Source organism: Phyllopteryx taeniolatus, chromosome 19, assembly GCF_024500385.1.
Source record: "Phyllopteryx taeniolatus isolate TA_2022b chromosome 19, UOR_Ptae_1.2, whole genome shotgun sequence".
Lineage (NCBI taxonomy): Eukaryota > Metazoa > Chordata > Actinopteri > Syngnathiformes > Syngnathidae > Phyllopteryx > Phyllopteryx taeniolatus.
The window spans coordinates 17,837,875-17,854,330 of NC_084520.1; the positions used below are offsets into that span (position 1 = coordinate 17,837,875).

The 16,456-nt window shown below is 46.1% G+C and overlaps 1 protein-coding gene across 6 annotated transcripts; it reads left to right on the top strand.

The window, feature by feature from the left end:
• polr3a (polymerase (RNA) III (DNA directed) polypeptide A) lies at positions 1-15,757 on the top strand. Of its 6 annotated transcripts, none has more exons than XR_009785706.1 (31): positions 1-220; positions 835-970; positions 1,061-1,198; positions 2,106-2,277; positions 2,359-2,513; positions 3,198-3,437; positions 3,695-3,857; positions 4,275-4,411; positions 4,482-4,585; positions 4,652-4,793; positions 5,368-5,508; positions 5,597-5,666; positions 5,883-6,010; positions 6,491-6,629; positions 7,476-7,640; positions 7,718-7,890; positions 8,731-8,842; positions 9,445-9,563; positions 9,644-9,781; positions 10,489-10,659; positions 11,103-11,216; positions 12,140-12,226; positions 12,543-12,625; positions 12,698-13,067; positions 13,150-13,242; positions 13,411-13,575; positions 13,979-14,143; positions 14,224-14,355; positions 14,539-14,671; positions 15,066-15,279; positions 15,409-15,757. XR_009785706.1 is itself a non-coding variant. In XM_061756489.1 (31 exons), the coding sequence occupies exons 3-31, from the start codon at positions 854-856 to the stop codon at positions 15,212-15,214; spliced, it is 4,215 nt and encodes a 1,404-aa protein (XP_061612473.1). In that variant the 5' UTR covers positions 1-220; positions 342-380; positions 835-853; the 3' UTR covers positions 15,215-15,757. The 6 variants fall into 6 exon arrangements, 5 of the variants coding, with proteins under 5 accessions (XP_061612473.1, XP_061612472.1, XP_061612471.1 ...); XM_061756489.1 differs by adding an exon at positions 342-380 and having other exon boundaries at positions 15,066-15,757; XM_061756488.1 differs by having other exon boundaries at positions 15,066-15,216.
• The last annotated feature ends 699 nt before the right edge of the window (positions 15,758-16,456 follow it).

The following is a 16,456-nucleotide window of genomic DNA, read 5'->3' on the forward strand; positions in this document are numbered from 1 at the left end:
TTGGACATTGAACTCACCAGCAACGTGCAGTCCGTAGCGTGTGTTTGCTGCGCTAGTTCGTCAACAACATGGAGAAATAAACTCATAGCTCATCTAATGTTGCTAGCTCGAATGAAAACAAATTTAAACAAGCTTGGTTACTTTCTCTTTCGCGTGGGAAGTGAACCGCTGCCAAGATGGTGAAGGAGCAGTTCAGAGAGACGGACGTGGCCAAGAAAATGTGAGTAGCGAGCTAGCGTTAGTTAGCGCGCAGGCTAAAGCTAACGCCAATGACAGCTTATCTTGTTGTGTGTGTTTTTTTTTTTTTTTTTTTTCTTCTGTCATGCCGTTTAACTACATAGAATGTCGTAGCGGCAGCGCGCATACAGACTGGGTCAGAAGTACGTATACTTTATTCTTTCATTTTATTTATTTTTATTTAACCTTTATTTATCCAGAAAAAGATTACAAATTTATTTTACCACAGTACCCTGGTCAAACTTATATTTTACCAGAGTTTCATTTCGTAGATTCAAAGTAGGATTTCAGATTTGTACTGTTTCTGTCACAGTGACAATAAAGGTTTATTAAAGTAAAGGGTTTCAAGCCAGTGTGATGGTTTTAAAATATGTGTTCTGTCTTGGGTTAGGGGTTGAAATCAGGTTTGAGGTTTCAAGTTTTTGTGGAGACCCTAAAAGTGGCAGTGAGTCACTTCCCTCCTTTCAGACGTTCCTTGTTTCCTAGTTCCTCCAATCGATGGTTCATTCTTCATCGTCCTCCCTCCCTCCGTTCATTCCTCCCTTCCATGATGTTAACTTGAATGTCAACGAGTGTTGTTGTGTTGTCATGTTACAGAAGCCACATTTGCTTCGGCATGAAATCAGCTGATCAAATGCGTCAGCAGGCCCACATTCAGGTGGTCAGCAAGAACCTGTACAGCCAGGACACCAAACACTCGCCGCTGCCTTACGGAGTGTTGGACCACCGCATGGTATAGAATGCCTTATTTAAGCACCTGCCGGTAATTTGAACCACAGCAGCCTTCGCGTGTTGATATGTTTTCCTACTTTCGGTCACGCAGGGGACCAGCGAGAAAGACCGACCGTGCTTAACGTGCGGGAAGAATCTGGCCGACTGTTTGGGACACTACGGCTACCTGGATCTGGAACTGCCGTGTTTTCACGTCGGCTACTTCAAAGCCATTATTGGAATCTTGCAGGCAAGTGCACTTTGGATGAAACTCTTCATTTGAATTTTCATCCGGGTAAGGCAATTGAGAACACAGTTTTATTGGAATTGCCGATTTAGGAAGTGTAATTACACCGAAGATTGACTGACTTTCAAAACAAAACTTCCCATTGAAGATTCAAAAATGTAAATTAAAAAAAATCAATCAATCAAACACCACAAACTAACTTGGCAGTCTACTTTTTTTTTTTAACATTGACAGTTATCTATCTATCTATTTATTTATTTCCAAATGTCTTAGCATAAATGAATTAATAGTATTGGTTGTACCTAATTTCCATGTCTCCTGATTTCAAACATGATTTGGTCTTAAAAATATGTATAACAACAAAATGTATAGGAAATTGTGTATACCGAAATAATATGATGAGTAGATCATGAGTAGATCTTTTTTTTTTTTTTTTTTTTTTTTAATGCAAATAAATGCTCTAGTCAAATTGATTTGTTTTCGGAATTTAGGTGTTCCAATGTCAGTATTATATCAAATCAAACTAAAGTGTTATTTTGACTCCAACATGTACTTATAACGAGCAAAACAAGAAAAAGTGATCATTTTGCAGTGGTCTCTTAATTTGTCATCATCTCAAAATGTTTTAACCGAACTTCATTGTTGTCCAAGTGGCTTTCTGTCCTTTAGGGGGCGCCACAGTATCTCAAATGGCACAAAGTGGCCTTACGGCGTTTGTTAGTCATTCAGATCATGTTATACCTAAAAATGTGCTTGAACACAAAATACTAAATAGCAATAGTACCTATTATAAGTATGCAAGATAAAATATTAAGTGTAAATTGAAATGACTATAAAACGCAATTATAAATGCACAACGAAAATTTGGATGTCCTTTAAAAAAAAAGAAGAAAAGTACATTTTCCTCCAGATGATTTGCAAGACGTGCTCGAGCATCATGCTGACCAAAGAAGAGAAGCTCCAGTTCATGGACATGCTGAAACGGCCCAACCTGCCGTACCTCCACAAGCGAGGGCTGAAGAAGAAGATCTCAGACAAATGCCGCAAAAGAAGCGTTTGTCTCAATTGTTCGGCGTTCAACGGTGATGAATAATCTCTCAAACAATTTCTCTGTTGGACCTTTTGCTGCGGTCGTGCTAATCTACGTCCGTCTTGTTCCTCAGGCACGGTGAAGAAGTGCGGCCTGCTGAAGATCATCCACGAGAAGTACAAGAGCAGCAAGAAGGTGGTGGAGCCTTTCGTGTCCGAGTTCCTGCAGTCCTTTGACACGGCCATCGAGCACAACAAACTCATGGAGCCGCTTTTGGGGCGGGCGCAGGTCAAAACCGCTTCCCTCATACTGGCCGCTTTCTCCAATCCGTATATCGTTTGGTCTTTCTATTTTCAATTAAAAAAAAATAGTGATTTGATTATTCTATTTGTTTTATAATCTAACACCCAACAACAAATTTCTAATTCAGTTTGACACTTTGATCAAAATAGGGCTGCAACTAACTGGTTTTTGTGTTTCAGCCGGAATGTTTTTTTGGTTCAAATTTCCATCCATTATTCAAAAACAGGCGATTATTTCAAATTGACAGGGCAGAAAAGGCACGAACATCAATTGATTATGATTCAGTTCTTGATTTGGTGTGTAATATCTGTCAGAAAATCAGCAAACATGTTGATCATTGTTTTACAGAGCAAAAGCACATGTCTGCAAATGTCTTGTTTTGATTAAAGATGAAAGATTTGAGGAATGAGGAAATTCCAAGGATTTGGACAATTTTAAGTTCATGTCTCAAAACGATTCATCGATTATCAAAATAGTTGTCGGTGAATTAGACTCTAGACTCAATTTATCCAACTCACTCACAGTTCAGCTCAGCGGTTGTCACTCACTTTTGTGCCATCAGAAGTACCCCGGTGCCCAATTATATATGAATTATGTTGGTAATTGGAAATAACAAAATGTCCATAGTGTTGGTCATTGGTCCCGAACGTGCCGGCGTCTCGTCTGCAGGAGAACCTCAACCCTCTGGTGGTGCTGAACATCTTCAAGCGCATCCCCCGAGAGCATGTGCCGCTGCTGCTGATGAACCCCGAGGCGGGCAAACCGGCCGACCTCATCCTCACCCGCCTGCTGGTGCCCCCGCTCTGCATCCGGCCCTCCGTGGTCAGCGACCTCAAGTCGGGCACCAACGAGGACGACCTCACCATGAAGCTCACGGAGATCATCTTCCTCAACGACGTCATCAAAAAGGTTCCGAGCCTCATGTTTTCGTCACTGTTATATACCGAGTAAGCCAAAAAGGTTGGTAACTGCCTAGAGGTGCCACAAGATGGCGCCAAAGCAATATTTTTCTATATACACATACTTCCACTCTCAGTAAATATTTGCGATGTGGTCATATTGTCATGATGTAAAGGCTTGAATTTGATTGGAATGGCCTCGAAAAGTTGTGAATTTAGTGTTTTGTCACCGACACGGCACACTGCAATTGAACTCTCGTCCTCCAGCATCGCATGAGCGGCGCCAAGACGCAGATGATCATGGAGGACTGGGACTTCCTGCAGCTGCAGTGCGCGCTGTACATCAACAGCGAGCTGTCCGGCATCCCGCTCAACATGGCGCCCAAGAAGTGGACCAGAGGCTTCGTGCAGAGACTCAAGGGCAAGCAAGGTATCGCGAGTCGTCAGCAAGGTTTTTGCTTGGCCGTAGTCATTTCCGAGCGTTTGCTTTCTATGCAGTACAGTGCCAGGGGCAGCCTCATTTACGGAATTTTCACTGTTGACTCCCTGCAAACATAATATTCTTGATTTGATGACACAGTGTGCTGCTACAAACTTTGAGGAATTTGTCTCGGACATTACGTGACAGTCGCAGTGTGTGTGTGTGTGTGTAAGCACTCAAAGGCGAACAATGGAGTCAATTGGAGAGTATGTCAATACAACAAAAAACGTCTCTTCGCTCTTTCTAATTTCACTGAGGTGTTTCATTTTGTCCACGGACAGAAATGAAAAGAAAAGCTTTTACTTCCCAAGAATCCTTGGAAATGTTCTGTGAATGATTATTCAATAAAGCGGCGTGATGACGCAGGTCGATTCCGAGGCAATCTGTCGGGCAAGAGAGTGGACTTTTCGGGCAGAACCGTCATCTCCCCCGACCCGAACCTGAGGATCGACGAAGTGGCCGTACCCGTGCACGTGGCCAAAATCCTGACCTATCCGGAGAGAGTAAGCGCCGCGTCCTCGGCCGTGCATCTCGCTCATCTCGTTTGTTACATATGTGACCGTGTCCTGAAAGGTGAACAAAGCCAACCTGGAGCTCATGAGGAAACTGGTCCGCAACGGCCCGGACGTTCACCCCGGCGCCAACTTCATCGAAAATCGACGCAACCAAATGAAAAGGTGACGCAAGAAGTCGGCGCTTCGTCGACATATCAATTCCCCACCGTAACATTTGCTTCCTGACAGGTTCTTGAAATACGGCAACCGAGAGAAGATTGCGCAGGAGCTGCGCTTCGGCGACGTGGTGGAGAGGCACATGATCGACGGAGACATCGTCCTGTTCAATCGACAGCCCTCGCTGCACAAACTCAGCATCATGGCTCACATTGTGAGTGGCTTTCAGCCGCCCATCCTTTTCCAAATGAGTCGATGCCAACTCGCCTGCAGAACGTCCGTCTAAAATCTCAGACGGGCTCGCTAGTTCCAGCTGTCAGCGATTTTTTTTCAAAACGCTCTCTGCTCGTCAACTCTACAATCCTGAAGGAAAATCGAAAAAGTTTGAACGAACAGGAGGCACTACTGCCGAGCGTTGCCGTGTGCCCTTGTGTCAGCCTTCTCGTAAGTACAGCGGCGTTCTTCGTTTGTTGTGATATTTCCGGCGGATGAGGATGATGAGGAGATTCGACGTCAATGGATCTTCACCATCCCAAGGGACAACTTTAGCATAACACCTCGCACCCGGCCGCGTAGGCGGCATTTCAAAAAAAAAAAAAAAAAAAAGAGGTCATACGCGAAGCGGTCCTTGTTTGAAACTGATGTGAACATAAGATTCAAATTCAAGATACTGTATTACAGAAAGTCAGTGCAAATACGACCATATGGAAGAATGAAATAGTGCTATAGATTTCCAATGTCCCGTTTTTGAAATGCGCTAAATTGTCCCTGTTTTTCCAACTGCGCAGGCCCGAGTGAAGCCTCACCGGACTTTCCGCTTCAACGAGTGCGTGTGCACGCCGTACAATGCCGACTTTGACGGCGACGAGATGAACCTCCACCTGCCTCAGACCGAGGAGGCCAAAGCTGAGGCTCTGGTGCTCATGGGGGTACGTGCGGGTGGTCCCGCTATCGTAATTCTTTCCCCCTCATTGTCCTGGAGTCATTGGTTCCGACGCTGCACCGTTATCTCCCCAGACAAAAGCTAATCTCGTCACGCCAAGAAATGGCGAGCCGCTGATCGCTGCTATTCAGGACTTCCTGACGGGTAATGGCGTGTTACTTTTAACGCTCACGTATTGTTTCTGTTACCCTTCATCATTTTATATGTACAATTATTATGAAGGCATTGTCTTTCAAAATTGGCCTGGGACATATTGTGGGTGTGCATTGAAAATAAACTTCATATCTCCTTGTGCCTGGTTGGCCTCAAGTCAAGAAGGAAGTAAAACAGAGAGTTGAAGAGCATGTTTGTGCCTCCTAGCCGGCTACCTCCTGACGCTGAAGGACACCTTCTTTGACCGATCCAAAGCCTGTCAGATTGTGGCGTCCATCCTCGTGGGCAAGGACGAAAAAGTCAGGATCGCGCTGCCCCGCCCGGCTATAATGAAGGTACGCTATGGTCACGCCATTTGTCATCGTAAACGTTCTTATTATTTTTTTTTAAAGACGAGAGACCCCACACATGACGAGGAAAAAATCGGTGTGTTCTTATGCCTCATATAGTGTATGGCATATTCGAAATGACCAAAACAGCACAATACACACACACACACACACACACACACAACTATCCCTGTCCTCGATTGGCTATCATTTAGCGAGCTTCCTACTTGGCTGTTGTTCTGTTTCACATCACGATCGCCGAGTCCTTGGCTCGGCAAAGCTCAGCGTTTATATTAAGTAGGCGTCACATTTGTTGGCTTGTTGGCCCCTACTGTTTTCCGGGAAGATTGAGGAGGAAAATTCCGCTGCATAATCGTCAGGATCATCTTTTCGACGTCCCAATTGAGCCTTTGCTGACTTTTGTGGAAATGGTTTTTTCCGGCACGCGTGTTCCCTGTTGAATTCTTCATGCATTGTGTCCACTAGCCCATGGCTCTGTGGACAGGCAAGCAAATATTCAGCCTCATCCTGAAGCCGAGCAAAGATTGTCCCGTCAAGGCCAACCTGCGGACCAAGGGCAAGCAGTACTCTGGCAAAGGCGAGGACTTGTGCCACAACGACTCATGTAAGCATCCAACGTGCTGATACACTTTATTAGTACAGTGAACCCCCACTATTTGTCCGAGCCCTGCCGCGAATAGCGTAAATCGCCAAGTAATTGACGGGCGCGCAAAACGATTTGTTATTGTCTATACATCGCACAAGATGGCGCTTTTTTCTGTTACACATGGCTATGGCCTGATTAAAGGAAGCTCCTCCCCTCACGTCAACATAGTTGCTCAGCACCGAGATGCCACGAGATGGCGCCGATGCAAGATTGATTTATTAGACATGGCTTTGGCCTGGGCACAAAAGCCAGAAAAAATACGGAAACCGTTTCCGATCATGTGATTGTGTGTCAGAATAACTACGTACGAGTAAAATCCTTGATCCAGTTCCCTTGGAATCAAATGAATGTATCATGGACATTTGTAGTGTGCAGAAAGAAAAATAAGAGTGTCACTTAATAGAGCATAAAACTCTATCTAGGTAGAACAAAAGCTGAAAATGTACTAACAATAGTAATATCCAAAACAATAAAGAATAAGAAAGAAAGAAAACAGTGAGTTGTACATAGAGTTGAGCTCATATGGCTGCGTACCCTGGCAGAATTAGTGAAAGATTGGCAGTTTTGGGGGAAATATCATTGAATCTGGGACCATCGAATTCTTTTATTTATTGCTATATTATTTTTCATGACTGTGTTGGTCTAAAGTGCCTCATAGTTGAATTTGAATGCCATTGAAAATGTGTTGGTCTGATCACACCCACATTCTGCCAGGCTATGTAAAGCTGTATGTTAATCTTTCGTGGGATATTGACTGCGAAGTGTTCGGATGTTGCTCTTTTTGGTCCTGGCTGTTGTTCCCAGTCGTGGTAATCCACAACAGCGAGCTGATGTGCGGAAGCATGGACAAGAGCACCTTGGGCTCAGGCTCCAAGAACAACATCTTCTACATCCTGCTGAGAGACTGGGGACAGCTGGAGGCGGCCAACGCCATGTCCCGCCTCGCGCGACTCGCCCCCGTGTATCTGTGTACGTCATCGCCTCCTTCCCGGGGCTTCGAGAGCCTTTCACGTGGTATTTATATTGTTTTCCCCTACGCTTTCCAGCTAACCGAGGCTTTTCCATCGGCATCGGGGACGTGACGCCCGGCCAGGGTCTGCTGAAGGCCAAGCAGGACCTGCTGGACGACGGCTACCGCAAATGTGACGAGTACATCGAAGCCCTGCGGACGGGCAAGCTGCAGCAGCAGCCCGGCTGCTCGGCCGAGGAGACCCTGGAGGTACGCCGCGTGCGAAGTCGTCGGGCTTAACGGTGGCTAGCTTCTCTTCCTCCTTGTACGATAGTCCATCCATCTATTTTCAGTGACACGTGTCCACATCAGAGTCACGAATGAGCTGGAGCCTATCCCTGCTGACTTTGAGCGAAAGGTGGTTCCACCGTGAATAGTTGTGCCCACGGTGTAGCTCACCTTTCGTGTCAAACTCATTTTTGGCACGGACCACATCGTAGTGATTGATGATTTCCCGATTTAAGTGTCTCATATTACGTGTATGCAATTGCCCCTGCATTTGATTGTTACTATGTTAACAACAAATTGAATTTGAAATCATTTAATGGAGGATCTGGCCCCTGGGCCTTGAGTTTGACACCTGTCATTAAAAGAATTAACCAAACAAATGTTTTTGGAATGTCGGAGTGGAGCCCAGATTTGTACCAAGAACCTCCGATCTGGGAGGCAGAAGTGCAAACCAACAAGAGTTTAGAGTTAATCAAGTTTTTTTGTTTTGTTTTTGAAGGCTACAGAACAATTCATTTCACTTCACATATGTCTTCTTTGGAAGTTCCACTTTATTAACACTTAACCTTTTCCTACCGTATACACCGACTGATCGGCGGTGAATAGATCCCATGTTTCTATTGCTCGCTAGCTTGCTGCTTGGTTGTCAGCGATCAGCTGTGACATTTACAGGCCTTTGTGTTGGCTTCACTTAAGCTGTATGTGCCAAGGAGGACATTTTCCAGGGGCCGCGTTGCGCATACTGTACAAATTGAGTCTCTGTTTGCAGACTGGATGCGCGTTGTGATTTTTAAATCATCATTATTATTTTTTTTGGGTCAGGCCCTCATCCTGCGTGAGCTGTCGGTCATCAGAGACCGAGCTGGCAGCGCCTGCCTCAGGGAACTGGACAAGAGCAACAGTCCTCTGATCATGGCTCTCTGCGGCTCGAAAGGCGAGTCCCGTGTGCCCTTTTATTCCTCTGCTGTGCGGCACATCTATAAAAGTGATACCTTGACTTACAGGTGTTTTTTTACTTGTCGAAGCAGTACGAGCGTAATACTTCTACGATGTGCACTATACTGAAGGAGAAGGAGTCGATAAAGGCTTAACACAAGCCAGTTATTCGAATAATAAATAAAGCCGTGGCCCTCTGTCCATGAATAACTGGAGATGCTGCTGAAAGTCAGGAAACAAAGAGAGAAAATTAGTTTCGGTGAAAAAATGGAGCAAATAAGGAAAAGCTGTTTTTCTATGTTGTTATTACTCCAAGTGTTTGTGCACTGCTGTGCAGCGCTATCTTTCTTAAGAAAGATACATTTACCCAAAATATTGGTGTTTTGGGGGCTGGAGTGGATTCATGGTCTTTTGATTCAGTTCAATGAGGAAACTGGGTTTTGGCGTAGGAAACATTTGAGGTAAGAGCATGGTCATTAAATGAATTCAACTTGTAAGTCAAAGTGCTACTGTTTGTTGCCTCTCATCATGTCTTCCTTGACTTGTGTACACACGCACACTTGTGAGATTTGTTTCCTGCTTTTTTTGTTGTGCACACAGGATCTTTTATTAACATCTCTCAGATGATTGCATGCGTGGGCCAGCAGGCCATAAGTGGATCTCGAGTACCTGATGGTTTTGAAAATCGCTCCCTGCCTCACTTTGAAAAGCACTCCAAAGTAAGAGCCAAAATATAGACCCCAATTATTATTGTCTTGTCTTTCCTTATCTTATGAGCAAAGCTTTTTCATCTCCGCAGTTGCCCGCTGCGAAAGGCTTCGTGGCCGACAGCTTCTACTCTGGCCTGACGCCCACGGAGTTCTTCTTCCACACAATGGCTGGCCGCGAGGGCCTGGTAGACACCGCCGTGAAAACCGCAGAGACGGGCTACATGCAGGTAAGGACGGAGAGACTATCCCCTTCCCGGATCTGTTATCTTCAAGGACGTGTCCGGTGTTTGCGATGTCCTCCGAGCTAATTGGGGCCTTAGCGCTGCCGAGCTGTTTCCAAACAGCAGACTGCGGGGTGTAACGGACGGGCAACACGTATCGAAACATCAGAAAACACATGGAGCTATGTACAGGGGGTCCTCGGCTCACGTCGGCTGTACGTTTGACACCTCTGCTTTACAGGACCAGCAACGCATTCAAATTCCCAGGGCAGTAGATCGAATGCACCCGGACTGTTCAGGTGGTCTTAGAAGATGTTTCGCCTCTCATCGGGTCATGCTCAAAGAAAGACAAGGCAGGACAGCTCAAGTCTCGGGGGTCGGCGTAGGACTCAAGCATTCATCTTCTAAGTAGAGGATGAGCGATGAAACTTCTTCAAAGACAACCTGAACAGTCCAGTCACGATCGATTTAATGCTTTGAGAATAGAATGACCTGGATAAATGAGAATATTCGCAGACAACATTGAAATGCATAAAACACAACGGCCAATAATATTTTCAAGGGGCGGCGTGAAGAGGAGGAACAGGAGGAGTTCAAGCACTGAACCCTGAGGGACAGCTTGAGACAGGAGCATTTATTCATTTGGTGAACTTGTTATCTGTATCTCAAGTAACAAAAGGGACTTTTTTTTTGGGGGGGGGGGGGGGGAGCAGCGGCGTTTGGTGAAGTCCCTGGAGGATCTGTGCTCCCAGTACGACCTCACGGTGCGAAGCTCCACCGGCGACATCATCCAGTTCATCTACGGCGGAGACGGCCTGGACCCCGCCGACATGGAGGGCAAGGACGAACCGCTGGAGTTCAAGAGGGTCCTGGACAACATTCGGGTGAGTGTGCTTGATTTGCCTGCTGTCTGAGCTGAACTTGTACAGCAAATTAAGAGCTTTGTGTTCCATCAAACGCAGTGCAGTCATTACTGAATTGCTAAAAAAACCAAATTCACGAGTGTGGTAATGAACTTTGGATAGGTTTGAAGTGAGTACATGACGAGCTCCATTGTTTCCGTCTCGTTCGATCGAAGAACAATGCTTGGAGAGTTACAGTTCAATGCGCCTCAGCGTTAGGATGAAAGGCAATTCGCCGGTGTACCGCGTGGTGGATAGATGCGGCAAGAGTTCTTACAGTCCATACTGTGGTACAGTACCGTACACGTACTAAAGATAAAAAAAAAAGTAGAGAACCACGGAATAGAAGTAGTTCATAGACGCTCATTTCCACAGCAAAAGTGAACATCTTGCACTACCCGCGAAGCCGCTTTCTGTCCCCGCAGGCGGTCCACGCGTGTCCAGACGAGCCCACGCTCAGCCAGGGCGAGCTGGTTCTCACGTCAGAAGCCATCATGAAGCAAGGTGACTTTGTGTGCTGCCGAGACAGCTTCCTGGAGGTACGCGCCCCAAAGCCACCTCTGTGCTAATGAAATGCCTCAAGACCTCGGATTTATTTGTAAAGCTCATGTGATGCTATTCATGACGAATGGTCATAACGTGCAGCGAAAATACGCATGTGTTGTCTTTTCACCGCATCTGGCAACTTTTCGCAGCGCTTCGCCTTTTTCACGCTTTGTTACGTTAGCCTTAGCGACTCCAAAATGGATAAAATATTTGTTTTCCTCAAAATTCCAAGTCTCTAAAAATGAAGCCTTGTGAATACTTTGACATTCGTTGTCATAGCCTTATTCTGAAATTGAATGGGGAAAAAAAGACCAAATTCAAAATTCTACATGCAACACACCCATAGTGATAACATAGTTGTTGTTTTTTTTTGTGTTTTTTTTTTAAATTAATAACAAACTACCTTTGTGGCAAAAGCTGTGTAAACTTATGTACACGTGATTTGTTACTTTCTTATTTTGAACGAATTAGCAAAAGTTTGCCTCTCGTGTGTGAAGCTGCGTCAACTTACGTAGAGTTGCATTATTGATCGTACTCTTTGCAGTTGAGTAAAATTGCCCTGGGACTGGAGTCATTCTGGTGCACAAATGATATACTGTGAACTCTTTTATTATGCTTTGTGCTGAAGAAGACCACCGCCTTGTACTCTCTGCAGTTGAGTAAATATTTCGTGACATAACATAATTCCTGTTTTGTGTCGGCGCTAACTGAGAAGTACAAGGAGCGATAGTGGCTGCGCTTTTTCTGGGACGTGAATGGAGTGTCATTGCTCTTCTTTTTTCGACACAAAAAAATCTCCTAAATTCCCAACGCTGTTTGCTCGCGTCGCGTCTTAACGACCGCATGCGACGCGCAAACGCTTTTTGAGTCACTTCGCGAAGAACTTCTCTCACGACTCGTTCCTCTTCGTCTGCAGGAAATCCAAAAATTCGTCAAGGGCATCTCGGAGAGGATCAAGAAGACCAGAGACAAGTATGGCATCAACGACAACGGCACCAGCGAGGTAGACGGCGCGTACGCACGCAGAGATCCGCAGACAGCGTCGCTTTGGGCCGCCCACATGAAATCTCGAGAATTTGTGCCCTCAGCACGTAGCTCGCATGGCACGCACACAGCGAGGTCTTTCGCCTCGTGCGGCAAAAAAAGTCAAGTCAAAGTATTAGATATTGGTCTCAAGGCCTTTTGAGGCAGAAACGGCTTCTCTGCTGAGTGGAGGACGGTCTCGGATGACTTTTCGCTCAGCAGATAGTTGGTGTTCGTTGGCTTCATCGCGCTCCAGTTATTTATTTGTTTTTCACCGTTTCTCAACTTCTCGGCAGCCAAAGGTCCTCTACCAGCTGGACCGCATAACCCCCACGCAGCTCAAGAGGTTTCTGGAAACATGCAGGGACAAATACATGAGGTTGTCGTGCTGGATGTTCTCACCGTTCTACTGATTCGAGGCGATCTTCCAACTTTGCCCGTCGTCCCGCAGAGCGCAGATGGAGCCGGGCTCGGCGGTGGGGGCCCTGTGCGCCCAGAGCATCGGAGAGCCCGGCACGCAGATGACCCTCAAGACCTTCCACTTCGCCGGCGTGGCTTCCATGAACATCACTCTCGGCGTGCCTCGCATCAAGGAGATCATCAACGCCTCCAAGAACATCAGGTCAGATGTTCAACCGCGTTGTTCGAGCGAGGTGAAAGGTTGCCACGTAGATTTTAAGACGACGCTTCGTATCATGGTATTTGGATTTCGATGCTCACCGCTCAGCACGCCGATCATCACCGCGCATTTGGACGTGGAGGACGACGCCGACTTTGCCCGGCTGGTGAAGGGCAGGATTGAGAAAACGCTCCTGGGCGAGGTATCCCGAAGTCCAGCGAAGGAATCCGAGGACGACGCTCCCGAGCGAGTACAAATGAATTGCACTTGCTCTTGCTTTGCAGATTTCCGAATACATCGAGGAGGTTTTTCTACCCGATGACTGTTTCATCTTGGTCAAATTGTCCCTGGAGCGAATAAGGCTTCTGCGACTGGAGGTAAGACGGATCACGTGCCGCCGCGGCGTCGTGACGTACTTCCCAGCGTTCTCATAGTAAACAAACCCGTCCGTGTTTTTGCACCACGGTAGAGCCTGAAGTAGGATTCACATATGTTATTGTCTTTTGAAGCGGGCACGGCCACCACTTTGTCGTTCGCTTTCCTAGGTGAACGCCGAGACTGTGCGTTACTCCATCTGCATGTCGAAGCTGCGCGTGAAGCCGGGAGACGTCGCCGTGCACGGCGAGGCGGTGGTGTGCGTGTCGCCGCGGGAAAGCAGCAAAAGCTCCATGTACTACGTCATGCAGTCGCTGAAGGCGGAGCTGCCGAAGGTGAGAAAGCGGCCAAGTCGGAAAGGAACGGGAAAACGCGGAAGGCGGAAGGTGGAAAAATGCGTCAGCGCCACTAAAGGTCAACTCCACCTCAACCGAGACTAATGACGAGCAGTAAAAACAAAAAATTCGCTAGCTACTTGTTTGTATATTTATGATCTTTAGATGTGCAATAAATGTTATAGATATGAACAGTCAATATTATGCATATTAACATATAGCTATGAAAAAAAAGACTATAAAAACACTGGACAGCTAGTATTTTTGATTTGAATAATCCATTCATCTGTGCTATTTGTACCAATTCATGGGATTGACTACGAGAAACGGTGTTCAAAAGATTTGTTTCTGAATATGTCGTTGCGTTCGACTTGAAGCACAATCTTGTCTCCTCGCCTCGCAGGTGGTGGTCCAAGGTATACCCGAGGTCACCCGCGCCGTCATCCACATCGACGAGCAGAGCGGCAAGAACAAGTACAAGTTGCTGGTGGAGGGCGACAACCTGCGTGCTGTCATGGCGACCCACGGCGTGAACGGAAGCAGGACCACTTCCAACAACACTTACGAGGTGCCAAGGGAAGCGAGACGCCACCGGCGAATACGGCCGTTGGCCCCGACGTCGTCACGGAGCTTTTGATTTCGCCGCAGGTGGAGAAGACGCTGGGCATCGAGGCGGCCAGGTCGACGATCGTCAACGAGATCCAGTACACCATGACCAACCACGGGATGAGCATCGACCGGCGCCACGTCATGCTCCTCGCCGACCTCATGTCCTACAAGGTGCCGTCTCTCATTAGCGTTTGCCTCCTCGGAAGCTATTTCCATCAAAACAAAAGATGTTAGTGGAGTTCAAAGCGTGTGGCAGCTCGTAGTTTGGTCAAGAATTGGAATGTTTTAGGCCATGTCGCAGAAGTATATTCCTTGACTGTCCTTCCCTCCTGGGGGAAAAAAAACAAAACCCAGGGAGAGATACTCGGAATCACCAGGTTCGGCTTGGCCAAAATGAAGGAGAGCGTCCTCATGCTGGCGTCCTTCGAGAAAACGGCCGACCACCTCTTCGACGCCGCCTACTTCGGCCAGAAGGACTCGGTCTGCGGTAAGCTCAGGCTTCCTTTCTTCATTTCTTCGTTTATTTGCACCGCTAATGTCGATGCTGATTCAGAGTCGGAATTCTTAACTCGCAATTGGTTAATCCGTCGAAGCGTGATAGCTAGCGATGGTTTGAATTTTGTGCAAAGAGAGAGAGAGAGAGAAGCACTTTTTCCTCTCTCAAAATCATTTCTTTATTTTGCAGTGTACTGAATAATATAACTTACGTGGAGTTAACCGTTAATTCAACTCAACTCAAATTGAGGCTCACGTTTTTGGAAAATTGGTTTTGCGCGTACCGCACAAGCGGCCACGGCGAATCAAAAGACGGTTCCGTTTCCTTTGAAATGACCGCAACCCGATGGGACGCATTTGCCGTTGACGCGCGCTCCCGTTCGCAGGCGTGTCCGAGTGCATCATCATGGGCATTCCGATGAACATCGGCACAGGCCTGTTTAAACTGCTGCACAAGGCGGACCGGGACCCGGCCCTGGCCGGGAGGCCCCTGCTGTTCGACAACGCCGACTTTCACGTACCGCTCGTCACGTAACGGTGAGGACATGAAGTTTCTGATTTCCTTCGAGAGTCTTGGACATGGAAGAGAGAATTGCTTTTGTGAGTTGATCTATTTATATAAGAGTGTATAGGGAGGATTTCGTCTTCTCTTTTTTTTTTGTAACTTGAGGACCCCCTCAATGCGTGGGCAATACAAAAATGCCTCTCAAGGTTTCTGTCTCTGTCCAGGGGAACCTCCAAAGTGGCACAATGTGGAGTTGAACCACTCAAAAGTCAAACCCAAATCTCAATGGCAATTCAGCCGAGTCCATCCTGTGACGTCCCTGCGACCAGGACGTCTGGCTGCTCAGTCCAATTTGAGCAATGCAATTCAATTAAGGCCTTATGAAGTCCATCAATACTCTCTTTGACTTATTTACATTTATTCTATGGTTGTTTACTTCCATTTATACTTGGATGACAGTTAAGAATGTTCAAATAGGAAATCGACCATGTTTCCTCAGGCAAAATTTGTTTTCAGGGCTTCCACTGTGTATTCACGTGTAATGTAAATGAATAAAGCGCTGTGAGAAACACACTTGAATTATGCTTTCCTTAGCGGCCCGCTTTTCGAGAGTAATCATTTTCAGTCGCAGTTTCAATGAGCAAAATTGGTGCTAACCTTAGATGATGGCTGCTATTTTTGGCTCACTTGTGTTCATTTCGGTTTCACTTGAAGGACCTTGATCCCTTAAATGCGATTGATTCTAAAAAAAAAAACAAAAAAAAAACAACACTTACAGTATGTTTCCCAAATGAAAAGAAACAATAGCAATATTTTCAACAACAAAAAACATCGGACAAGAACGGTTTAGCCGTTGTTTCCAAGAATCATGACACAAATCCCCACAATAATAACGACGACTTTATTCACATAGCACATTTCTAAACAAAGTGCTTTACAATAAAATATACAAACAAAACAAGACAAAAAGAATCAATAGAACACAATCAAATGCATGTAGAGAAGAAAACCAACACAGATAAAAGAATGGCAAACAATAAAAGCGAGCTGTAAGAGATTTAAAAGCAGTTAGCCTGCCTGGAAGATCTCAAGCAATAATACACAAGAATCATAATAATGTGAACCATGAAGCAAACAAAATAATGAAACGGCTGCAGCCACATTTAGCCTGGAAGTTCTTCAAAGACCTCGTAGCCATGGTTCATCTGGGCTACGGCTGTTTTTTCCATCAAGGTCGCTTCTAAAAGCGTCATTTGTATTCTTTACAGTCCA